The sequence below is a fragment of the Caloenas nicobarica genome, chromosome 10 (assembly GCF_036013445.1).
Source record: "Caloenas nicobarica isolate bCalNic1 chromosome 10, bCalNic1.hap1, whole genome shotgun sequence".
In the NCBI taxonomy this organism is placed as follows: domain Eukaryota; kingdom Metazoa; phylum Chordata; class Aves; order Columbiformes; family Columbidae; genus Caloenas; species Caloenas nicobarica.
In genome coordinates this window covers 7,828,930-7,855,519 of record NC_088254.1, presented here as the reverse complement: position 1 = coordinate 7,855,519, position 26,590 = coordinate 7,828,930, and the positions used below count along the sequence as shown (strand labels likewise).

Below are 26,590 nucleotides of genomic sequence, written 5' to 3'. Positions count from 1 at the left end.
TCATGTCGGTCATCCAGATTTTTTTTTTTAGATGTGTATGCTGATGTTTGGGTAGTGTGGCACTGGATAGTTCAGACTGCTTTTCTTCATGGGAAAGTTCCGAGTTTGCCAAAAGCTCAATTCTCAGCTTTGTTTAATATTTCTTTGCTTTCTTGAGTGCACTTTTATCAAATTTTTCAAAGGCTGGTGTATGCTAGAGGACTTTACCCGTTGATTGGGCACTAACATGGTTCTTTTTATGCTTAGTAAACAGTTTGCCAAAATAAAGTATAATTACCTTAATTCCTATAATTGTGTAGGCTTATTCATTGTGGTCGGCTTTTGAACTTTGCAAAACACAACAGGTCATCACTAAAGGGTAGTAATCCAGCTTTCTGTAGAAGTTTAAGATTTGTGTTACAAAAAGTAGAACGTAAATGCACAATATTTAACAATTTCTTAATTCAGGAAAACTGACTTCTAAGGCTTTCAGAAAAGCTTTTGTGCTGACAGATTGCTAGCGCTCTTGTGTGCTTTAATACAGTTTCAAAAATTGTCATGTTTTGCATTTGTAGATTTAGCAATTCTTTAAAGTTTACACAAAATGTGTGGTGAGCTGTGCAGGGCTTTCAATATCTTAAGTATTTGGTGTGTATATTTATGCAGAGAAAAGCACTTAATGAAAACTTTCGTGGTATAACTTGGTTCGGTTCTGTAACATAGCAGATAAACCTCTGAGCAGGGCTGGGTCTTGCTCTGGAAGCAGCTATGTTAGTGCTGGTCAACTTTGAACTTGGAGCGGGAATGTTCCCCTTCCGCTGCGGTTTGCATAAACACAGCTTGGGAAGATGGGGAGGCTTCAAAGTTGAGGAGAATTATTGTCAATAACACACTGAGCATACAGTAGATTACATGTTAGCACAAGAAGTTTTTAGCAGTGCCAGTAACTGACTTGTGGGTTTGAGCAAAGAGGAAGGGCATTCCAATGTGCAGCTCTGAAGACAGAATATCACATTGTGCTACAATGGCTGTTATTCTTACACTTTTGCTGCTTTTACAGAAGTAAAAAAAGGACTAAACCAGCTGTAAACCCTCCCCTCAAAAACAGATTTCTAGTACTATGCATTGATGAGTCTCCTGTATGAATTGGGTAGAATTTTAAAGTGTGGATGCAAGAATTCAGAGCGTTCACAAATACATGTGTGTTTTCTTTTGAGTTTGGGGATTAGCTTGGCTTTTGACATTTACTAACACTGTTAGCATTACACAGCCAGTGGTTAATATCTAGTGTTTGGTTGTAGACTATCCGAAGGATGAAGAAAATTCAGATTCCAGTGGCTCGAACAGAACCTGACCCAGTGTCTGAAAATGAGGATGATAGCTATGATGAAGAGATACGTGATCCAAGAAGCAGCCGTGGTGGTCCAAGTGCCAACAGAAGGCATGAGAAGAGCTGGGTAAGAGATCGAAGTGCTAGTAGAGAGAGAAGCTTATCGCCGAGATCAGACAGAAGGTCGGTTACTTCCAGTCAGCCTGCAAAACCTACCAAAGTAACACTGGTGAAATCAAGGAAAAATGAAGGTAACTTGGATGTAATTCTCTTGTTAAGACTTTTGCTGGTTTTTAAAGGCCAACTGCTTCGATCAATGTTGTGTTAAGGGCTTCATGGACTATATGAACAGTGCTGTTAACGGTTTGCCCATTTTACCAGTAGCTAGCTGAAAACTTGAAACCTGCTATTGTATTTCTGGTGGTATTTTTAATATTCCAAAATACATGTGCTTAATTAAGGCTGAAGTATTATATCGTGTGGACAAATCTCAACTGTGCACCTGACAGCAGGTAGTCAGTGGCCACATACCTTCCATATACTTCAGTTGAGTGTTCAGTGTCTGTGTTTGAAGGAGGGGAAATTGTAGGTAGCTTTTAATTTATCTATTGAACACCAGGTATGATTACAGGCAGGGTCAGAAAAGAGATTGATATAATGGTAAATCCATAGGGTAATTCCACTACAGCCCTTCATGTGCCAAGTTTGCTCTCCTCTTTGTGTTTCCACTGTAATTGTTGTATAAAGCAGTGTTGTAAATCTTCAGCTACTCACCTCACTTATTTACTGTAGCTTCATGAGTCTTTTTTTCTTTTATTGCTGTTATATAAAGAGTATGGTCTACGGTTGGCAAGCCACATATTTGTGAAAGAAATATCCCAGGACAGCCTGGCAGCAAGAGATGGCAATATTCAGGAAGGAGATGTTGTACTCAAGGTATAGTACATGGTGGTGGCGTTCGTTCAAGGGAAACTCTTTGATACAACTATTTTTAGAATTAGTTCTCTCTTAATAGCATAATTATTGTTAGTAGAAGATCTGTCCTTTTAAATTATTTCAAAAGTCAATAAATTGAAGTGTAAATCCACTTCTCTAATGAAAGGAAAAGTATAAAGTGGTGGGGTTTTTGTTTGTGGTTTTTTAATTTGTTTTTATTTTTTAGTGTTATTCCTCAGGCCTTACTCAGACAAATAGTGCCCACTGCAAGTGCATAATATAAAACATTTGAGATCAAATGAGATATTATGTTGCGGAATTGTGCTATTGAGCAACACTAGAACTTGCCTTTGGGTTAAATTTTGCCTTTTTTTTTTTTTTTTTTGTAGAAATCAATATACCCAGGCATTTTAAATTTGTGCTAACAATTTCTATTTCAAGATACTGCTGTAAACAGGGTGGTGCAGAGAAACATACCATTGCTTATTCTGCTGATTATAGCAGTGCTGGTTCAAAAAACCATAACTAATATTTTAAAAGCTTTTTTTTATTAGTGGTAGAGGCTGTATCTTTGCAAAATGAAAATAATTTTCTATATTATGTTATAGTTTGGATGAGCCCAGTAGTCTTCCATTGTATTGTGGTAATTTTATAAATATCTCTAGCTATTTCTAAATATCATCAGACAGAAAACAGTATCTTTACTGGAGATTCACTCTTTTTTTTTTTTTTTTTTTGTTAAGTTTATATCTGCTTTTTTCTTACTCTGTTCCAGATAAATGGCACAGTGACAGAAAATATGTCCTTAGCGGATGCAAAAACACTAATAGAAAGGTCAAAAGGCAAGTTGAAGATGGTTGTTCAGCGAGATGAACGAGCTACACTGTTGAATGTTCCTGATCTTTCTGACAGTATTCATTCTGCTAATGCTTCAGAAAGAGATGGTGAGTATAAATAAACTTCATTTCCAAAGGGAGAGAAGAATTCCCTGTGGTGTGAAGATGTGAAATACCTAAGTGGGATGAGAGGGTGGGAGGGGGAGAAGAGTTAGGAGTAAGATTGTAATGCGAGTGTAATTCTTGTTTGAATATGATTGAAATCCACACCTTCAAAAACAGTGGAGAAAAAGATAAGTTTCCTCTTCTTGCAATTTTTCTTTCAGGAATATTGTTTTGAAATAATAAAACATAGGTTGAACATTTTCATAAAAATTATTTGCAAAAGCTTATTTCCATTTGAGCAGGTCATGCCACCATTTTAATTACAATCATTTCATGAAAAAACAACTTTTATTTAACAGACATTTCAGAAATTCAGTCGCTGGCATCAGATCATTCCAACCGATCACATGACAGGCCCCGCCGCAGTCGTTCACGATCTCCTGACCAGAGGTCAGAGCCTTCAGACCATTCCAGACATTCTCCACAGCAGCCCAGCAACAGCAGGTGATGGCAGCATTGTATTATTTTTAAATCAACTATTTAATGTGACATATAAGTTATAGGAGTGCTTGAATTTATGTGGTGTGATGAATGTGATGCAGAGCTATGGTGGTAGTAGTAATATGTCATGCGTTGTCTCAAGAGATGCAGCTAATAATGATCCAAATTTTCTTAGACTTCAGGAGAAAATGAATCTTTAACTTCTGTGTTATCCCTTTAAAAAAAAATCTTAGAGCGTAATTGTATGAATGACAATGTAAGTTCTGTAGTGATCTACCTTGTTGAAGCATATTCAGTTATATTTTGGTTGTAGAAAGCAGTTATTTGCAAGGTTATTTGAGATGATTAGTAGCACGGTTCACTATTGAATGTCCAGCCTGGGTAAACTTGTTGAGATCTTGCTTTTTTTTAGGCATAGGCTTTTTATTTTTCTCACTAGTTCTCTGTAAAAGTTATCTTATGTTTCTGATCACATTTAATTCCTATAAAATAAGGTGTATTGCACAGCAGATTTAGCTTTTGGAATGTAGTTTTTGATATTTGAACTTGGTAGTGGGACATTCATGATAATTCTGAAGTAGGTAAGTCTAATTTTATATGAATTCAGAGAGAAGCAGTCTGTTGTATCATTTTGAATTTTTTTCTTCTGCCATGTGAACCTTAAGTCTTGAACAACAATAATCTGTCCTGTTTGGCATATCCACAGTTGGAAATGGACATTGTAATTTATTGCAATAGAATTTCAGTGTTGGATTTTAGAGTCTACTAAATATTTGTAAGAGAAAAGTTTTTACTTTCTGAGTGCTCATAGAAGATGGAGCAAAAGTTAGACTTGATCTTTCACAAATTCCAAATTTGGAGCCTGTATTTGAAGATTTCTAGATGCTGTCAAAAATTCTGAAAAACAAATTGCAGCTGGCTGTTCCATAGAACTAAGATATGCTTGATTTGTTATTAATAACTTTTTTTTGCCCAAGGGAAAAATGCCACTTATACCCTCAAGGCTTTTCGAGTCTTTTAAGGGTTAATAAAACAGCAAGACAGATCTTACCTGCATGTGCACCTGGTTAGGGTTATGGATTACAGACATTTTTGCTTCTATTCCATGTATGTTGTTTGGAGAGATCACAAGGTGTGACAGTTTATTTTCAAGTAGGAACTCTATTATTAGTGGGAAGAGCTTAACAGTAGGGTACCAGGTGCAGGGATGCCCTGATTCTTCATTGGGTTTGAAGTGCACACTTCATAGCGTGGTAAAACAGCCGTAAGAACTCAGGCAGCTAGAGTGGAAGGAGGACTAGCTCAGACTTTACCAGCCATCTTCACATTCCTAAGTTCTTTTTGCAGCATCATAGAATGGTTGAGGTTGGAGGGGACCTGGAGATGTCACCTTGTCCAACCCCCTCACCCTGCAGGGCTGCCTAGAGCCAGTTGACCCAGGTTGTCTAATTGGCTTTTGAATAGCTCCAAGGATGGAGAGTCCACAACTTCCCTGGGCAACCTGTGCCAGTGCTTGGTCACCCTCCCAGTAAAGAAGTGTTTTGCAGTGTTCAGGGGGAACCTCCTGTGTTTCAGTTTGTGCCTGTTGCTTTTGTTGTGCCACTGGACATCACTGGAAAGAGCCTGGCTCGATCTTTTTGCATAGAATCATTTCGGTTGGAAGAGACCCTTCATCAAGTCGAATCATAACCTGACTTTAGCACTAAACCATGTCCCCAAGAACCTCATCTATACATCTTTTAAATGCTTTTGGGGATGGCGACTCTGCCACTTCCCTGAGCAGCCTGTTCCAGTGCTTCACAACCTGTTCCGTGAAGAAATGTTTCCTAATATCCAATCTAAACCTCCCCTGGCACAACTTGAGGCTATTTCCTCTCATCCTATGGCTTCTTACTTGGGAGGAGAGACCAACACCCTCCATGCTACAGCCTTCTTTGCACCCTCCCTTCTGGTAGTTTGTTTTTATGTATGTGTGTGTATATATATGTATTTATATGTGTGTGTGTATATATATATGTATATACATATATAAAAAGATAAAAGATCCCTGTGAGCCTTTTCTTCTCCAGGCTAAACAGTCCCAGCTCTCTCAGCCTTTCCTCGCAGGAGAGATGTCCCAGCCCCTTCACTATTTTTGTGGCTCTTCACTGGACTCTCTCCAGTACGTCTGTGTCTGTCTTGTCTTGAGGAGCTCAGAACTGGACATAGTCTTCCAGGAGTGGTCTCACCAGTGCTGAACAGAGGGCAAGGATCTCTCCTGGCCCAGCTGGCAATAGTTTGCCTGAGGCAGCCCATGAGACCGTAACAGCCTTCTTTGCTGCAAGGGCATGCTGCTGGCTTCTGTTCAACTTGGTGTCCACCAAGGGCCCCATGCCTTTTTATGCCAGGTTGCTTTCCAGCTGGGTGGCCTCCAGCACGTGGGGTTGTTCCTCTCCAGGTGCAGGACTTTGTGCTTCTTGTTGTACTGCATGAGGTTTCTGTCAAACCACTTCTTCAGCCTGTCAAGGTAGTTTTAGCTGTGGCCTGTTACTTTAGGGTTTGTTTGTTCCAGAGTTTTGTCATGGCTTTGCTCTTAATGATTAGTAGAATCTCATTATTTAGAAAGCTGAAAGGTCAGCCATAACTTTTCCCATCTTGTACTAGATGGATTTAATTCCTGCTTTCATTAATAGGAGCAAGCACAGCGAATGTGGAGAGCCCTTTGGCCTTTTGTGATATTATTTTATCCCTGTGGTGTCTGAGGAAAAATACAAGTGAGCTGTTACGTTGTTTTTCCTTTCTCCATATTAAAATAAATAATCAATTGGCCAACACAAGGCATTCTTTAGCTGAGAAAGACCATAGCTCCATAGCCTTGGTTTTGAAGGCAGTGCTGGAAGTTCAGGATCAATTGGTGTTCTACAACATCTTCCTCATGTCTTGATGTGGCTGTCTAAGCATGTGTCATGAGGGGAATCACGTTCTGTTTATTGTTGAGTGTTTAAGTTTGAAAATGGGGGGGTTTGGGGATGGTGTAGTTGGTTGGTTGTGGGGTTTTTTTGTATGTGTGTTTGGTTTTGGTTGTGCGGTTTTTTTGTTTTTTTTCCCCCTCTCTGGCTCTCTTAAGGAAGGAATAAAAAAACCACCTAGCTTCTGGAGTTGGAGTTAAAGCATGAGGGTCACCAACTATTAGGAATGTTCTACTGGACAGTTCTGAATGTCAGTGAAACTGACTCTGTAGATTTCCCTTCTTAGAGCCTTAAATTAGGAGACACCTAAAAAAAGTTGACTGAAGGTTCTGAGGTCTCTGTCAGGTTTAAAACCTTTGTTTCTTGACACACATTTCTAGTGCAGTGTGAAAAGGGCTTTTGGAGGGAGGAAAAAAATCATCTATCATGACTGAAGCTATGGTGCACATACCCTAGTGTTAGTGCTTTCCTGTCCTGTTACAGTGGTTTAGGTAGATGGTCACTTCCTCCCTGTGGACTATGCTGTCAGAAGAATTAAATCCTTCCTGAGAAGGAACTTTGAAGTTATCTCAACTCTGAATGCATCCGCTATATCTGCTTTATGAACAAGAGCTACCTTGGCGTGGATTGACTTCCTGTTGGACATGTCCCTCTCAAGATCAGAAAATCTGGGCCCTGAGCCATGTAAAGAAAAACACGTTAAAAGGAACTTCTTTTTGTAGTGGCTATTTGTACAAGTTCAGAGCTGCTGTAAGATCTGCAACTAATTCTAGTTGCAACTATTTCATTTTTAAAAATTGGCTGAAAAATATAGAGGAAAAGAAAGCTTGAAAACAACAAGCTGAAGAAGAAAAGGTGTAAAATGTCCTCAAACTGAGCTTAACGAGGACAAAATGTATTGAAGATAATGAGTCTGTATTTAGACCCTGTTCTACCAAGTGTTTGTGTGTTAACGTGGAGAGAAATTGTAGGGGAATCCTCTCGGTTCTTTCATACAAGCTTAACTACAGACTGATGCTTTTAGGTACACACTAGAGTACAGAAATCTGCTAACAGACTTGGCTTCAGTATTGCTTTGGGGTCTGTCAGAGTCATCAGCGTCCATCTTTCAGTATTCCACACTGGTGTGTGCACCACTGTGCCTGTGTTTTTCCTGGATATAGAATTTCCATAATAATTGCAATTTAAGCGTTCTGCCAAAACATTGAATATCACTTGTTTTCTTTAGTCCAGAAGAAGTTCACAGATGTCTCTTGAACAGTCTTTCTAAAACTCAGATTCTTATAACATATTTTTCTTAATTTACTAATACAATCGACTAATTGTATGTTATTTTTCACTTGTGGAGGATTGCAAATTATCCATAGTCAAGCTTGAAAATAATCCAGAGAACAAATATTAGAAATCTGCAGATACAAATAGATACTTTGAGCCCTGGAGACTTGGAAAATTTATAGCCAACTGATAGTGAATGAGGTACCAGGTGAAATATAAATGTATCCTGGCTTTGAGGAGGAGCTCTCTGAGCAGACTGTGTTTTAAAGGTTTTTAAAAAATGCAACTAATTTTTAAGATATGCGGAACTATTTAGGTGGAGAAAAAATCCATCCTAAAGATAGAATATTGATAACATAAGGCAACTTTGTGTAATCTCTTAAGAACTGTACTTAAAAACTAGAATGAGCAGAAGAGGTCTCTGCACCCTTAGTTGGAAAGTACTTGGGGTGATGATCACATATTGTTTCCTATCTAGCTGGTCTTACTGCTGGCAGTAACGAGTCGTTGAGCTAGATAAGCTTTTGGTGTGACCCATCCTGGAAAGTGGCATATCTAGCCAGGTGCCGGCAGGCCCAAGGGCCATCTCTGGGTTTGACCAGTTCAGAGAACCCCCCTTGGGAACCCTCTCTCCTACTCTGCCTTTCTCACTCAGGTACTGGAATAGCAAAAAGGTCTTCTGATGTGTTTGCTGTTTCAACCTCAGCAGGAAGAATGTAGGAGCTTGAAGAAATCCCTTAGAGGTCATCATTTCTGGAAGGATGAGGTTCACCACTTACTGCAGTTGTCAATTTATGTATAGCACGAGGGATTTCTTGTTCTGTCCAATTTCAAAACAAGGTGGACAGCTTGAATACAGGACAAAAATCAACCCTATTTGGAATGTACTTAGGAAGATGCCTCTAGGCTCTTACTGTCTTATTATGCTGAATAGTTGAGATGTGCTAAAAATACATTTGGAAATAGCCTGCGGCTTCATATTCTTTAAAAAAACTTTTTCTGTGCAAACAAACATTCTAATTGTATGTTGCAGACGATCTTTTTTTGTTCTGAAGCAATAGCCAGAGTTGATGACACTAGTGTGTAGCTGACTCTGCATTTTGTGGCCTAAAGTTGTTTAAAAATGTTTCCGTTAGGCATACTTTAAAAAAAGGGAGGAGGGGGAAGTGAGGTAAAGGGGGCCCTGACACAGCACAGATGTTAAACAATAGTGTCGCAGTGCACGCCCTGAACAACACTTTTTTTTCTCTTGGGAAGTGCAGCTGTTGGTTTTTAACAAATTTCCATCACCTAGAACCAGTGACAGCATCAAGTTGTTTCCTGTATAATCTTGTAATGTGAGATATTCATGGCTTACTGGACAATTCAAGCAAAACTACGAAAAATTCTGCTCTCCGGCTGTTCTGATTTTCCCCTTTTGTTCTATCACAAATGTGTTTCTATCGGCTTTTTACCATTTAAATTTTGTCTTGAGTAGAACCGACCTTTGGAGGCCTTTTGTTTGGCAGGGTGTATTTGCTTGGAAACAGGTAGAGAGGGCTCGTGGAAAAATTTACTGTAATATCTCATTAACTAGTGTTCATTACCTAAAAATCTTTGGACAGGGAGGTGAATTAGTTGTAGCTTACACTGCTACAGGACTTATTTTGTTTGTAAGATGCTTGGTATGCATTTAAACAGCTAAATACATGTCTATTTTTAATGAGCCAGGACTATTCTCAAGAGAGTGAGGAGTCCAGTCACTTCACTCTAGGGCTGGAAGTAAAATATGTAGGCTTTTAGCTTGTGTGCTTAATTTTATGTACAAATCAAAATATGCTGGAAATCTGAAGGGGGAATAAGAAAACTTTTATTGGTGAAGTTTGGGAACAAAGTGGAAGGAAAAATAATTTAATTTTGCTAGATATAATGCCTTTAGCGATATTTTAATCGACTCCAGAAGCCATCCAAAAGAGGATTATCTGAAATAAAAAAAAGGCACAAATAAGGTTGGTTTTAAAAAATTAGGCTGCTGTACTTATTTTTACCAATGATATGTAACGATGTTTTTTTGTAACACAAGGGTGCCTGTGTCTTCCCAGATTGCTGTGATGATTGCGGTATTTTTCTGTATTCTTCTTCTTTAACTGCCTTTAAAACTGGCAGAAGAAAGTACTGAAAAAATCTTAGTCTGTCTTGGCTGAATAGCTCAGCTTTGTTTCTGCTGTTTCAGACTTCACACTGCTTTAGGAAAGCACATTCTGCGTGTATTTAGATGTTTAGTATTTCTTTTATTCTTTGAGGCATCTTGGATGAGTAGATTTGCTGGACTCTCTTTTCCTAAGTCATACTTTCACCTCAGTTTTGTTTAAAATAGTCTTTACTCTGTATAATGGATACATTCGTACTCATTATTGCCTAGTAGCACCACCTAGCTGTTGGTAGTGAAAAGCTGCTCCTTTTTTTCCCCCAAATACAGACCTCTCCTTAGTGAGAGGAGGTGGACTTGTACCTGCTGACCAAGCTGCCGTTACCTTTGAGGAAGTACCTTTTTTCCACCCTTGGCAATTAAGTGTGATATTATATAAAAAGATGTGATTTGTTTGTGTCTGTCCTCTCTCAAATACTTTTTATATCCTTGCTTATTTGTCAGGTCCCAGGAATTGAATAGATATTTCGAGCATCTTACAAGCTTGTTGGTTTTTTTTAGAATGTACACGCTCTGCATTTAAGACTGTATTTCTGATTTGTTGATCTGCTTTTGTTTTTCCAACTGATTATTAATGTTCATCTGCTCCAACCCTATTACTTACTGTTCAACAGATAGTAGTGTAACATTAACACCTCAACATGCAGCGTATGTTCAGTTCAGTTCTGCTATGGTGCAGCTGGTAGCTGTACCGCTATGTAACAATATAAAAATATCTGATCTTTTGAGCTAAAGGAGTAGAAATTATGATCTTTAAGGTTTAGTTGCCATCGTCAATTAAAGAACAAAAGAGTTTTGTGGGTTTTTTTTTCTTTTTTATCTTGGCATATATGCCTCTGTTTTACACTGTAAGCATGTATAGGAAAGAAGCAGCAAATTGTGTCTCTACTAAAACACGGGATGACTGAGTGTATGAGCAGCACTCCTGTCTTGTAATAGCTGTGGATTGAAGGCCTCATCTTCTCTGAAGGCTGAGAAATCAGGGGCATGTTTTTCTACCTTTTATCTCTGCAAAGCTGTACCAAGAGAGCAAACTCTTTTACCATGTCCCTCTTCTTTCTAAACAGCCGTATCTAGAAGTTCTTTATTACATTAAGATAGGGACAAAATGCTCAGATTTAGAAATGGTGAGAATTGTTAATAATGGTATAGTCTAAGAACAAAACCTTCTTAAATGGTAATTTCTTACCCACCTAACTTGAACTTAATGAGTGGAAGTATTTACTCTTCATAGACCAAAGTCACAGAAACAATTCTACATACAGAGTGGGATCTCTTTTTCTAATACAGTCATCGAAGCAGAGAAGAGGAGAGAATAACTAAACCAGGAGCTGTCTCTACGCCTGTAAAGAATGCAGATGATAATTCTAAAACTATGGAAGAGGTCACAGTTGAAAGAACTGAAAAACAAACTCCACCACTCCCAGGTAAAAATGATAAAATATATTGATTATGCATGTTGTTGAGAATGGATGACCAGCAAAGACTTTAGGCCATTGCATATTTATGGAATGATTTCTAAACTCTTTGAACAGTTTAAGTCCTAATTATTTTTATTTCTGTATACAAACAGTCTTTGTAACTGTAACCCCGTTTATATCTTAGAGTTTCAGTCCTGAAAACCTAAGCTGTGGGGTCTGCCCATTATATAGGAGTCAAACTTCAGTGTTTACAGCTCTATTTATAGGTGATGGTCACTTTTGTCCTGATTTCTCAAGGAAGGCATTTATTTTCTGAGTCAAGCAGTAGATTTGTTTTTATGGGTTACTGTAGCAGATTATATTTAAAGAGGGATGCAGTTAAGCCTGTTTAGAACTACTGTTCCCAAGACACAACTCAAAACACTATGAAATGATTTGTTGCTATAGCACTTACTAACTACAGTCATGGACCAAGAAGGCATTTTGATAAGTGCAGTACAACTAATGAGACCACAATAAAATTTTATTCCTGCTTTCCAAAAGAGAAGGATAAGCTTAATGGCAGCTGAATGGCATTTGAAATCTTTTGATGTTTTAATAGAACCAAAGCCAGTGTATGCACAAGGAGGTCAGCCAGATGTGGATTTACCTGTCAGTCCATCTGATGGTCCTTTGCCCAATTCAACCCATGAAGATGGAATGCTTCGGTAATGTAATTCTAAACTTTATTTGTATCTGCCTGGTCCTTGAGCAAACCAAGTTTTTATCCAAGGTGATGAATAACTTGTATAAATGATCTGATGTAAAGTCCAATATGGTATCCTGATGCTTCTGTTCAGAAATATTAGGATAAGGACTTTAGGCTTATTCCTGAGTCTTGTTAGCACTTACATTGGTAATACACTATTTATTAATTTTCTATGGAAATGAGCAGTTACAATGATAAACAGGTGAAAAGAATTTGCAGTGTTTCTCTGTCCCTGGGCACCCCCACCCCCTCGTGCCACATCCCCCTCTCCTCCAGAGAGAGGAAAGACACTGTAGTACATTCTTTTCCTTTCATAAGAACTGGAGAGCAATGAATAAAGGTCACTGCAGGAATGTATAAAGTCATAACGTGAAAATGAGTCTGCTTCAACTAGAATCTCCTTTATGGACATTGGTGTACATGAGAATAGATTGTAGTTTGTTTTCATCTCAAATTCATCTTAATCTCTTTAGAGCCAAACTAGATCTGTATGCCAGCACAGTTCTTAAAAATGAGGAATGTTTTTGGAAGAGAGTGTCGAAGTGCCTCGCTTAAATCACTGAATGAGTGTAAGACAAGGAAACCCCACTAAACAAGTAAATAGAAGTGGATTTTTTTGAAGTGCTGCTAATGAGTGTGTGGTAGTGCTGCAGTTAAGAAGCAGTTAATGGTACGCAAAGCATCATATCTTCTAATTGAAATGAAAGGCAGATTAATTCTTTGCATGTGTTCAGCCTCAAATTTACCAGGATGTTTTATGCTATTACATCTCTAAGTGGAATATTTTCTAAATCTCTAGGCCAAGCATGAAACTGGTCAAATTCAGAAAAGGAGATAGTGTGGGCTTGCGACTAGCAGGTGGGAATGATGTTGGCATATTTGTAGCTGGTGTTCTAGAAGACAGCCCTGCAGCGAAAGAAGGATTAGAGGAAGGGGACCAGATTCTCAGGGTATGTCAAAACGAATAACAGTACAAATGTTTTGTTGTGCCAAAGTAGGTTTTCTTTCTGCAGTAGTGAATATATTGCCTTTGTAGTTCATACAGGTTTTCTTTCTGCAAGTACTTGTTAGATGACTTAATAGCAGCAAAATCTCCTGTTACTGTACTGTTGCTGGGTAGGTTACTAAGTTTTATGTCCAATTTCTTAGAGTAATTCAGTTGATGAAGTTTGGGTTTTTTAACTGTTGGGTCACTAAATTGTCAGAGGGCTCTGTACGTTACTGATATCTATAGGTGCTCCATAATACTGATCTAAAGAATATAAAAAGAACAGCTACCTATTATCCTGCAAACTGTGCTTTATCAAGAAATAAAGTGAGACTATTTATAGGTACAGGAGACATCTTGAAATACATGCACTTGGTGTGTGTGAATGAAACCAATAAAATAATTAGCAGGTTAATTTAGATTTCCCATTGTACAGTTAAATCTCTGTTATAATGTCATATGCTAAATCAAACTGATTATTTCATCAATAACAGGTAAATAATGTAGACTTCACAAATATCATCAGAGAAGAAGCTGTCCTTTTTTTACTTGATCTTCCTAAAGGTGAAGAAGTAACCATTTTGGCACAGAAGAAAAAAGATGGTAAATATTTGTATATTGGGAGCAATGTAGTAGACTGCTTGGAACAAGATAAAAAGTGTAGTGAATGATGACTAACTTCTGGCTTACGGGAAACTGACACCTTATGAAGACTGTTAATTTCTTTAGTTCATTCGTAGTAGTAACCTATCCCAGAGCCAAGAGATTGATATTGTAACAGTACTCACACACACAAACAAAACAACCCCCAAAAAATCCAGACAAAACAAAACACAAAAAACCCAACCAAACGAAGAAAACCACCACCACACACACACAAACACCCTAGTCTCTAACAAAGGTGTTGGCATTAAACCTTGGAGGGGAGCAGGAAAGTCTGTTGTCGTCATGCTGTGAAAAATGAGTGATTACACTGATGTGTGTGCATACACAAACTTCTTTTCCAGTAAGATTCATTCCTTCTAGGGGAATTGAAATTATTAAGCTTGCACAACCACCAAATTTTTTACCATGAAAGTTGAATATATGTCGGTAGTTCGCTATTAATAGTTATGCTGCTTAAAATAAATCAGCTCTGAAACATGAAGGCTTCTTGAAGTAATACTGTATATTTAAAACAAGGATAAGTATGGTGAGGCTCTACTTTGAGTAATACTTGTGAGCATTAGGACATCACCTGAACTTATGTAACATTTTATATTTTGGGGGTTCTTTTTTCAGTTTATCGTCGCATTGTTGAGTCTGATGTAGGGGACTCTTTCTATATCAGAACTCATTTTGAATATGAAAAGGAATCTCCTTATGGACTAAGTTTCAACAAAGGTGAAGTGTTCCGGGTGGTGGACACTCTGTACAATGGCAAACTGGGTTCATGGCTGGCAATTCGAATTGGCAAGAATCATAAGGAAGTTGAAAGAGGTATCATACCTAACAAAAACAGGTACGATCTTAATATACTGAAATTGCTGTTTTACAACTAACATTTCAAATTCTTTATCTGTATAATGAATGGTTGGACTTGTTTGCAGGAATCTAGTTTATAGAACTGGTTCAGTCAGAAAAAGTGACAGTGTTAAAACAAGTCGAAGTGAAATATCTGTTCTGTAGATTTGCTTTTGACTCTTGTACAGTCCAGAAAAAAAACTTTTAAAACTTTATTTTCCATGCAAGAGACAAGGCTACGTAAAGCTTTAGAAATGTGATATCAGCCTCAGTAGTTCAATCTTGTTCTTTCTAATACAGAAACAACAAAAGCTTGATTCAGCAGGTGGTAGTGTTTTTTGGAAATGTAAGCTTGCTAGTCAAGCATTACTTCAGCAGCTGACTTCCCTGATAACTGGTTGGGATTTGTTGTCATCTTAGAGCTGAGCAACTAGCTAGCGTACAGTACACGCTTCCAAAGACAGCAGGAGGAGATCGAGCGGATTTTTGGAGATTCCGAGGCTTGCGTAGTTCAAAAAGAAATCTCCGAAAAAGCAGAGAAGATCTTTCTGCCCAACCTGTTCAGACAAAGTTTCCTGCCTATGAAAGAGTTGTTCTTCGGGAAGGTATGGCTTTATTCTTGCTACTGAAGCTTAACAGGTTTGTGTGGTTTGCTTTGTATTAGCCTGTGCATTTAACAGTATATTGCATTTGTTTTAAGCAATTAGTATGTTCTGACTATTTTTTTTCCTTCAATTCTAGCTGGGTTTCTCAGACCTGTAACCATTTTTGGTCCAATAGCTGATGTTGCACGGGAGAAACTTGCTAGAGAAGAACCAGATATCTTTCAAATTGCAAGTAAGTGTGAGATCAGGTTTTTCTGCAATCACAAGATAGTCAACTTTCTTTTGCTTAATTGTTTCTACATTGTTACTTTAGCTGTTAACATGTTTAACGAGATGTTGACAATGGAACAGACTAAGTGTAAGCTCTCTGAAGGTGAAATTAATATTAGTTCTGTTATTGCATTCTCAAAGCCCATTTAAATTCAGTACTTTATTATCCTATTTCTAAGTGCTTCTGTAAAGATGTAGTGATTTTTATGACCAAATTGGTGGGTAGGTTTTCATGTGTTATTTTTAAGCAGGAGGAGTGTCTTCAATCTGAATTGACAATTTGAGCTATGAAAAGGTTTGTTTTATCTTAATGAGGGAATGTAGAATATGTTATAAACTTACTACAGATTTTTACTGTATTCTCTTTACCAGAAAGTGAACCAAGAGATGCTGGTACTGACCAACGTAGTTCTGGCATAATTCGTCTTCACACTATAAAACAGATAATTGATAGAGTAAGTCTTTCCTTGTCGCTGTACTTTTAAACCAAGAGGAGTGAAACTGGTGTAGTCAAGTAAAGTGTTGGGTGTTTTCAATTTAGAAGAATAACTAAGTGTGTTTGTTATAAAAATAACTTTCTCATCTTTCTACTTATTGGTTAATTCAAAAACAAACAAAACCACACTCCTTTCCTTTTTCACATTAATAACTGCAGCCTAGAAGCAGTTCTAGGCTTTGTTCCGGGGAGTGTTGTCCTCTCTCCATTAAGGCTGTTTTAAGCTGTTTCCTCTTTCACTTAAAGCCATGGTGTGACACTACAGCTAGAAGTTGTTGCTTGATTTATGGGGCCGTTAGTCTTCCCCCACCCCAATTTACAAATTAATAACTTGACATTTTTTCGTGCAGGAACTAGGGGAAAGAGTCCTTCAGTCTCACTTCCTTAATATCCTTAAAACTTCTGACATTAGTTCATGATACAAGATTATACTCATCTTTTTATTTCCTCGTGTAAAAACAAACTGCAAGCCTTTCAGATGCAGGGGGGGAAAAAGCTGTTCTAGCAGCAAAGTTGGGAGTCTGCATGCTCTGTACTTGAGATCAATACTATACTGGACGAAAGATGGCCAAGTTATTGCATTTGGTGTGTGGTTTTTTGGTTTTTTTTTGGTTTTTTGTGGGTTTTTTTAAATTATTATTTTTTTTCAAGGAAAATGGAGGCGTGTAATGAGACTAGGTCTTGTGTTTCAGTCTTTCCTTTATTCCTATTAGCAGAATACTGGTAGGAAACAGCTGATTTTTAATCTAGTGCCTGCTTGCTTCGAGGAGATTTTGTTTAAACAGGGAGTTAAATATTAAAAAGTTCATAGTATGCAGTCAGTCCTAGAGTTCAAAGTGTATATGCCTATGTAGCCTGGTACTAGAATAGGTTTGGTTTCTATTATTCAAATAGGAAAAGAATTTAAATCCGTATGTTGAAACAATGAACGCTGCAAAGGTAACACACAATAAATTTGTGGAGGATGTTTTAAAAAAAATCTAGTATATAAGTGTCTCACTTTCTTGCTTCTCCTCTTTTTATCATAACAGGACAAACATGCTTTATTAGATGTGACTCCTAATGCAGTGGACCGTCTGAATTATGCCCAATGGTATCCTATTGTAGTGTTCCTAAATCCTGATTCTAAGCAGGGTGTAAAGACTATGAGAATGAGGTTGTGCCCAGAATCACGAAAAAGTGCCAGAAAGCTGTATGAAAGAGCTCACAAGCTACGCAAAAATAATCACCATCTATTCACAAGTAAGTGATTAGAAATATTAGTCCAATATATCTGATGGGGGGAGAGGTGGGATGAGAGTAACTTCTTCCAGACTTTTCTGCAAATGGACCAAGTCAAGCAGTTGTTGACTTGTTCAAGCTCCCCTGTTCAATAACCGATAGTTCATTGATATGTGCGTCCTTCGCACACGACTGCACAAACAAAAAGTGGTCTGGACCATCAAAATGGCATTTCTAATGGATCCGGTGACTTTGGAGGATCATCAGCCAAAATCAAACATGAATAAATGGAAAGGTGGTGTAATTTTTCTTTTAGTCTGGCTAAACTGAAGCCTCACTTTAAGCTGCTGTTAACTCAGTATTTTGTATGGGATAAAGTGTCCCAAACCACATCAGGCCTTGGTTTGAATACTAATTATTATACATTACTGTGTAAATCTCAATAGTTTTAACCTACCAGTTTATATTGCTTTTATTACTGGTGGTATAGAGCCTTCTTGCGGTTCTGCAGAAATCATAAGTCAAACTAACCTGCTGTACTTCTAGCTACAATTAATTTGAATTCAATGAATGAAGGATGGTATGGAGCTCTGAAGGAAGCAATTCAGCAACAACAGAACCAACTAGTGTGGGTTTCTGAAGGAAAGGTAAGAAATAACATGTTTTTATTAGTGTGGGGTTTTTTTGTTCTTTCCTTCTTGTTGGTATTATAGATATGGACAGATACTTGTGGAACTAAGTTTGTTTTCCCTTTTTCCTCATTTTAACTGTCATTTGAAGATCTAAAGCACTAATGCCTCATGGTTTTGTGAACTGCCCAAAACTGATTTGTCACTACAGTAGTGCAGTTACTCTGTTAACAAGGGCTGTACTGTTGTCCTTGTGCATGTAGCAGTGTAGTAAGTGAGAGCATTTGCCCATTGCCACTGTTAACTGAAGAATATAGTATTGCTTTGAAGACTTTGTGGGGATTGGATGCTTTTTCTTGAAACAACTTTTGGATGTTCTGCTTCACTGGTACTCTAGGGGCTTGGATTGCCTGAAGATTAATTATTTTTTCGTTAATATAAAAGAAAGTGGCATACTCATGCTCTTCTTAACCTTTCTAAAAACTGCTTTCTCAGTTGTGAGAACGCAGATACAAAATCGCAAGTTAGTATTCTATGTTCTCTGCTAAAACTCCGCTTAGATTCTTAAGCTACATGTTACACTATGCATGTTAGATCCATCCTCTTGAAGAACTAATAACCAAATGAAGTGCCAGCAAAAGTGAGCAATGCATCAGCTATTGCTACGTGTTTCTTAATATTTAGATCATCTGCTTTGTGTAGCTTGTGCTGCTCGCACCTTCTTAATCTGTCTTCAAGTTGATGGCTCCAATATCATAACATCAGTTTAAAGTGCAGCTTTGTGTTTTTCTGAACACTGATTTCTGTGGACACTGGGCAGCACCCCCTCCCTTATGCTGACAGGCATATGACCCCTTACTAAAATGACTGAAAGAGCTAGACTGCAGGAAAGGCTTTTAGGTGTAAGCTTGACATTTTCAATGATGGAAACCTGATTTCTCCTTCCCTGTGACATTCAGAATTGTTGAATTCTCATACTGTTGCTATGCTGCTGGATTTGGAATATAACTAACTTTTTAAACTACCAGACTTTGTCGTGGTTCAGAACAAGGTAGATGTGTTCCATTTGTTCAGTTTTGAATTATTCACAAAAAAACCTCCTAGGTTTACATCGCAAGAAAAAGAGCATTCTTTAGAAAGTTTTTTCAATAAACGTGTACTCTAATTTTGTTTGACACAGGCAGATGGTGCTACAAGCGATGACCTTGATTTACACGATGACCGCCTTTCTTACCTCTCGGCTCCTGGGAGTGAATATTCTATGTACAGCACAGACAGTAGACACACATCTGATTATGAAGACACAGATACGGAAGGGGGTGCTTATACTGATCAAGAACTGGATGAAACTCTGAATGATGAGGTTGGGACTCCTCCTGAATCTGCTATTACACGTTCTTCTGAACCTGTTAGAGAAGATTCTTCTGGAATGCATCATGAAACTCAGACTTACCCTACTTATGCTTCTCAAACTCAGCCGCAGCCAAATCTCAGAATAGATTCTTCAGGATTTAAAACGACTACTACTCAGCCGGTAAGAAAGTAATTTTATGCACTGACCACTATACATGTACTTCAGGTTGCAAGTTCCTTGAACAGGAAATCTGTATTTATAGTCTGCTTACCAGTATTGTGAGTGTGTATAAGAATCTGTCAACAGCAACAGTAATATGTTATAATGGAGAGTCAGCTTGCCCTACCTGTTTTAGTGACTCATTCTGACAGGAGGGGGATTGAAGTACCATTCTGCTTTGATTAAGTGTTTTGCTTGTTTAATCTTTAACATAATGAGTTTCTGGAAGTGATAGTGCATGGTACTTTCAGTACATTTCATTCTACATCTAGCTGCGTTGGTCAAAACATCATTTAAATTATTTTAATATAAATCAAAAAGTCATACAGCGGTTCAATAGCGGTATATTTAAAATATTTTAAACACTTCACAGAAAGCAGAAGCCTCACCTGCAGTCCCTTACCTTTCCCCGTCGCCTGAATCACACCCTGCAACCTCATCAACCTCTGCAGTAAATGCTAATGTAAACCTAACTAATGTCAGACTGGAGGAGCCTACCGCTGCTCCTTACAACTCTTACCAACCACAAGCGGGCCCCTTAAGAACAACAAGTACTGAGGGAGCTCATATAGTCCTAAGAGATCAAGAGCCATCATCCTTATCGCCGCATGTAGATCCAGCAAAGGTACCTGTGCCACCTTGTTGCGCTGATTTCCTGTTCTCCATCAAGCTAGCGCATGATCTTTTTGGTTTGCCCTTATTTCGAGAATTTCTTCTAATTTTTTTCTTATGAGAGATCATGCAGGTTACGAAAAACCAGTGCCTCTGAATTGCTAAGCATCACCTAACATTTTGTGTGCATGGCTTCAAACTATATACTTTTCAATTCTCAGAAAGATGACTTTTAAAAAAGGCTGCATTCTGTATTTTGATTTTTACTTTATGTGCGACTTGTTTTAGCTTGTCAATGTTCTGCCATTTGTTAATGAGGCCTTGAGAAAAATCTGTTCTTCCCTAAAATGGCACTAGATCTTTGTACACTTTAAATTATGTCAAGTCCTTGATCATGAAGATGAATCCAGTTAAATTACTTCCACTCTTTCCACTCCCTGCAAAAAAGTGTGTACACTGCCCCTCTCCTCCCACCCCAAAACCAAACCCCAAAGATGAGAGACTGTTACCTTTGTCTTTCCCTTTTAAGCTACTTGGATGTTTTTGCTTAAAAGTAGGACTAGAAGTAATCTCTTGAATCACCAAGTTCAGCTTCCTGTGATTGCAAACAACTGTATCAAATTAATCTGCTTTTAAACGAAATTAAAGCCAATATTTAAAATGTTTAAAATATTACATTTTAAATGCAGCTGCAGTTACTCTTAGTTTTAACTGAAAATACGCCGCTCTCTTTAACAGGTATACCGAAAGGATCCATATGTTAATGAAGAAGCTTCCAGACAAAGCTACATCTTAAAACAGCCAGCAATTAATCACCCAGTACAGAGACAGGAAAGAGACCCAAATCTGATCTATGAATCCCAGGCTCAGTATGCAGAAAAACAACCGAGTAGGGACTATGAGCAGTCAACATATAGATATGATTCTACAAACTATGTCGATCAATTTTCTCGTGGTTATGACCCTCGCCTACATTATGATGACCGTGTGCCTCCCTATGAGGAGCACTGGGCATATTATGATGACAAACAGCCCTACAACCAAACACGAACAGCTTATGAAAACCAGCCTCCTAGGGATCTTGATTCCAGACAAAACATAGAAGAGAGCACAGAACGCAGCTATTATCCAGCACAACCTCGTTTTGAGGAACCCCCTCCAATGAGCTATGATGGTAGACCTCGCTACGAGCATGCACCCAAAAACTTCAGCTTACCACAAGTGCGATATGAAGATCAACATGCTGTTGGGTATGACACACATGGTAGGTACAAACAAGAAGCTCAGCCATACCAGTCAGCCATATCTCGATCTCCTGAACCGAAGCCGTACTTTGATCCCCATATAAGGGGCTATGAACAAGGTCCTCCTCAAGCTTATAATGCTAAAGCTGGACAATATGAGCCTCATGGCACTTCAGGTGTTGCTCTTCCTCCTCCCCCTTCATCACAAACCAAACCAGAAGTTTTGCCTTCTAACAGTAAACCACTGCCTACACCTCCATCTCTAGCAGAGGAAGAAGAAGATCCAGCCATGAAACCACAGTCTGTGCGAAGCAGGGTTAAGATATTTGAAAGAAGAAGATCACCATCTTTGGAAAAAATGAAGGACCCAAGTGATACATCAGCTGTCAAGGTAAGTTATTTAAGTGTTTTTAATTCCTGCTTTTTGCTAATGAGACTGCATTGCAAGAAGTAAAATATTGTCTTGGAAAGAAAGCTTTACTGCTTGTGGAATAGCCTCTTAGCAACCTAACTGCAGTAAGTTTCAAAGGAGAAGCTGAAAACTTTTGTGAAAATGCTGAAGGGAATCTTGCCATGCTGAAAACTCTTACTAATTCGTCTTTCACTGGTGTTTCATTCTGTTTTCCCTTTTGGGGGAGAGGGGGAGCAGTCTTAGTTTTCTTACTTATAAAGTGCTGTATCTTTCTAAATGTTAAATCTAAGAGAATATGCTGTGCTTTTCTTTACAGCCTCCCGAACTAGCACCTAAGCCTACACTCACAACTGTGAGTGGTCCAAAACCAACTTCTCAAAGCCAGTATGAACACGACAAAACAACTTACAGGTAGATGCACAACTGATTAATTAAATTTAGTTTTCAATATGAGATTAAAATATTCAGAAAATGCATCTTAGTGGTTCATATTGGAAACTGCAAAGTGGAGAGTCAGAGTGTGTCAGTGTGTTTTCTGTGTCAACAGTAAGGCTGGGCATCAAGTCAGTTCTCAGGGACATGATTGCTGGGAAGTGGAGGAGAACACAGTATGTTTTTTCAGCATTTTTGAGGAAGAAACTTAGCCAGTATCACCAATCTTTTTTTCTATGTTTGAGGTAATTAGAAAGTAAACAAAAAAAGTAAAGTTAAAGGGAAATTAGTATTTTCTTTCTTTATGCTGTGTCGCAGCTATCTTATTTCCATGAAATGTAGGTTAATAAGGCAAAGTGTGCAGTTATGAGAATTACATTTTGGTTGCTTTATTGCCAGCTAGGTTATAAAATACAATTTTAATTTGGGTATGTATGCTTGTTCAACTGTGCAAGGCAACTGTATATTATTATTCTTGGTTAGAGCCCCAGAACCACAGAGACCTCAAGCGAAGCCACCTGAAGATATTGTGCGTTCAAATCATTATGATCCTGAAGAAGATGAAGAATATTATCGAAAGCAGCTCTCGTACTTTGATCGCAGGAGTTTTGAAAATAAACCATCTGCACAGGTTCCTGCCGGCCATCATTCTGAACCCACTAAACAAATGCATTCACAGAATCAGCTGAATTTCACTAGTTATACTAAGTAAGTTTGCGGGTTTTCTTTTTTTAATTTGGAAAAGGAGGAGGCATGTAGGACTAAAACAAATTCTGCTTCTATCAATGGATTTCCAGGGGCTCATGGTATCTAATTGAAATTATGTTGTATTTCCAAAGTCAGTTTTTCTCCTTAGGTGTAGCTTTAGTTTGAAAACAGATAACTGGATAACTTTTTATTTTGGTAAATGAAATGAATATTTTTGGTAGGTTTCAGGACCTTCACCATGCTACTGTTTTTGCTTACCACTTATCAACAGAACATAACGAAGTATTTTGTTTGTCTCACTAGCACTGAGTGCTTAAACATCCTTCAAAGCAAAGGCTTTTGGTTTATTCCAGTTCTACAAGCATTTATTTTGCAGGCAGGCTTGCATGCATTAGTTGTTTGACATTAGGAAACTGAGCCTTTAGGGAATATTGCTGAGGCCAGAATTTAATCTGTTGATGGAAACATCTGTTTCCTGTATTGTTCTGCTTCCTTGATTTGGAACATTTTGATACAGAAATTATGTGAAAGCTCATACACAGATTTAGCTCAGGTAAAGAACTGGCTGTCTTGGAGGATACTTTGACAAACTTTGTGAATACTCTCCACAGTTATCACAATTTCTAAAATTTGTTTTAATTCAAACCATAACATGTTTGTAGCTGCTACTGTGACAAGCTATCTTGACTTGCTGTATGTGGGCTGAAAATCGTGTGGTTTTGAAGGCTTTGATTACATTCCTGCTTGAAATCTGGACTGTTCAGGTCAAACTGAAAATATGGCAACTTTAATGTAAGTGAGATCTTTAGCAAAATAATAAACTAGCTTGCTGGAATTTGACAGTGTTAAGTGTACATGCAAGCTGTCTTTCATGTATTTGATCCACTGTTCCTGTGCTTCTCTTAAAGGATTTGAGCTAGGACTTGAGAATCCTGTTCTCATTTCTACAGTGTTGTGTATCATCTCTAATGCCTTTCTCTGTGAACTGAGGATACTGGAATCTTTCCAAAAGCTTGGTAGATTTTAAAGTATTCACTTTTTTTTTTCTCCTAATCAACAAGTCTAAATATGGTAACTGTTTCTTATTTTACTTTTTAATATGCTGTGGAAGAAACGTGTAATCTGTTACCACTTCTGATTCTCTGTCAGGGATGTTCTTTATCCTTCCTTTACACTTGCCCTGTGTCTTCTGATGGAAAGATGGGAGCGTATCTGTCCTGCCCTCTGGGTATCATACAAAAAGACCAAAAAAAAAAAAAAAGTCTTTGGCCTCCTAAGGCGTTGCAGTAGTTTTCAGAATTATGGTCCCACGTACAAAAAAAATACATTACCCGTGGATCATCCATTTTGATCTGTAGGCGCAGACTGTGTTGCCGTCATTGCCATTTGGAGAAATGTTGTAAGCTTTCATCAAGTCATCATGAAGATTGTAAAACTCCTCAGATGGGGAGAGAGAGCATTGTAAACTTTCGGTGTTTGTTATCCTCTGCAGTGTTGTCACAAATACTGAAAAACACAAGAAATACAACTGTTGAATTTTTGCTGCAGAACTGCTAATAGTTGAGAGAGTTCCATACTTCTGTGTGCCACTTCTGTCTGCCATGACACCTCCATTCTTTGGCTGCTGAGTTCTGGTTTTGTTTTTGTTGTGACTTAAGAGTATAGCTTCAGGGCTTGTACTTATGGGAAGGTAACATCTCACTGCTACGAAGGAATAAAATAATACAGTTTTTAAGGCTGATGGTTTCATGTGTCAGGGGACAAATGTGGCTGGTTTTTTCTTTATGAAAGAATGTAACCCTTAACAGGAAGGGACAGACATGGGAAAGAAGGTTTAACCAGGGTAGTCCAGTGCAAATAGACAAAGATTAAAATATTTATGGAAGTGAAAAGAGAGAAACAAGAACACTACTCAGTTGGACAGTACTGCCTCTAGAAGCATCCTGCAATGTCCTTTCCTGAAAACACAAACCAATTGCTGTCTTGAGAAAGCATTCAGATTTAGGACTCTCCTTTTGTCATCTTCCAGTTTGTACCCGGTTATTTGCTTGTTATTAATCTGTTTTTCCAGTTAAATTATATGGTAATTGCTATTCTGTTAATAAACTCCTCTAAAAATAAACAGGACTAAATCTGGATGATACAGGAACTGTTGATTATGCAGTCTCTTGCTCCTCCATAATCCAGATAGTGTATCCTAGGAACAGAGGACACATTTTACTTATTCATGAGCAACAGCTCCAACTTCTTTAGTTTTGAATATTAATGTTAAACATTAATTATGTAATGCTCTTTGCCACTGAGTAAGTATTGTGGAAATATGTGTTTTTTCCATTATGTATATACAAATTTGATTACTGTTTTAATTTGTTGGGGTATTATTTCCATCATTTAGGAAATCTCTGCCATTACTAAAGCTGCTTTGTATGGGTAATGCTATATCTGCATGTTACAGTTGGCGGTAACTAGAATAAGGAGTAGTTTCTTGTAATTAGACATGTTTCGGTAGATCTAGTTGGAGCAATTTCTGAAGCTAAGTACTGGTTTTATAACAAAAATGTAGTGGGAAACATCTTAGAAAACAGCACGTCAATAATTAGAGGAACTTCATTTGTACACTCACAACTTAGAAGCAAGCATTTTGTTGTTGATTAGTTTCATTGCGCACAGGTTCTGATCGATGCAGTTGAGATTATGACTGGCCCCTGGTCAGGAGCTTGTGAATGTGCTGCGTATTAAGTGCAGCTTTGCTGGTTGTGTTGGTGTTGTCACAGCTCTTCTGCTCCCTCCATCAACATGTACTACCTTTCCTCATTTTTTAATTCCTCAAAAAGGTGTCAAGCAGTTCTGATTAGGTGTGAAGTGTGAGTTTGGGGTGTTTTTTTTGTTGGGCTTTTGCAGTGCTGCTCTCCCCTAGTGAATGTTCCCCTCTGGGGAACACCAGGGGAACAACCACCAGGGTTGTTTTTTGCAACATTGGTTTTAGAGTTATATTCATAAGGAGATCCTGGTTAGCTCACTGAGTATCACGTTCATGTGGTCATCAAGCAGACTTTGGAAAGTCAGTCAGCCCTTTTCTTAGTTTCCTAACATGCTCCTCTGAAGCAGTAAAACTTTGTCTGGAATTGTTGCCTGTTGTTTTTTCATGAGCATACATAAAGTGAAGGGGATGAGGGAAAGCTGTCCTAATATAAAATATATTTTCTTGCAACATATAAGCAAGATAAGTGTTAAAAATCAAGGGGAACTCATTGGTATAATTACTGTTTTCTGCCTGTCCTAGGATTCACAATCGGTTGTTCTAAGGCATCCTTTTAGGAATTGTTGAACACAATCAGAAGCATTTTATGGTGTGGGCGCTGCAACTGGATGAGCTGATAGTGCTATAGAAACATTTGCTATGAATGTACCTTGAGTACGTGATCTGCAATACAAAACCATCATCCTTCCATTATGTTAAGACTGAAGAAATTAATGTAAATTGGGCCATAAGTGAGACTTAGACTACAGGATTTGTATTTTCTTCACTTTATCCACATATTGAACAACTTTGTTAATACAGATTGTAATAAATGGCTTAGTTTAATCTTAGTCTTATTTTCAATATCTGTCAATTTGAGATCTTGACCA

The 26,590-nt window shown here is 38.0% G+C and overlaps 1 protein-coding gene across 5 annotated transcripts in view; it reads left to right on the top strand.

Moving 5' to 3' along the window:
• TJP1 (tight junction protein 1) overlaps window positions 1–26,590 on the top strand; it is a 72,476-nt gene that overhangs the window by 35,548 nt on the left and 10,338 nt on the right. For 3 of the 5 annotated variants that reach the window (XM_065641364.1, XM_065641363.1, XM_065641362.1), the window contains exons 5-23: window positions 1,281–1,560; window positions 2,142–2,245; window positions 3,021–3,189; window positions 3,546–3,690; window positions 11,389–11,525; window positions 12,121–12,226; window positions 13,067–13,217; window positions 13,750–13,858; window positions 14,537–14,756; window positions 15,179–15,363; window positions 15,500–15,595; window positions 16,006–16,088; window positions 17,161–17,371; window positions 17,897–17,997; window positions 19,160–19,513; window positions 19,926–20,177; window positions 20,903–21,799; window positions 22,137–22,231; window positions 22,736–22,960. In XM_065641364.1, coding sequence (XP_065497436.1) covers window positions 1,281–1,560; window positions 2,142–2,245; window positions 3,021–3,189; window positions 3,546–3,690; window positions 11,389–11,525; window positions 12,121–12,226; window positions 13,067–13,217; window positions 13,750–13,858; window positions 14,537–14,756; window positions 15,179–15,363; window positions 15,500–15,595; window positions 16,006–16,088; window positions 17,161–17,371; window positions 17,897–17,997; window positions 19,160–19,513; window positions 19,926–20,177; window positions 20,903–21,799; window positions 22,137–22,231; window positions 22,736–22,960 — 3,920 coding nt within the window. The remainder of the gene's footprint in view (window positions 1–1,280; window positions 1,561–2,141; window positions 2,246–3,020; window positions 3,190–3,545; window positions 3,691–11,388; window positions 11,526–12,120; window positions 12,227–13,066; window positions 13,218–13,749; window positions 13,859–14,536; window positions 14,757–15,178; window positions 15,364–15,499; window positions 15,596–16,005; window positions 16,089–17,160; window positions 17,372–17,896; window positions 17,998–19,159; window positions 19,514–19,925; window positions 20,178–20,902; window positions 21,800–22,136; window positions 22,232–22,735; window positions 22,961–26,590) is intronic. The other 2 variants (XM_065641366.1, XM_065641365.1) reach the window with 1 other exon arrangement.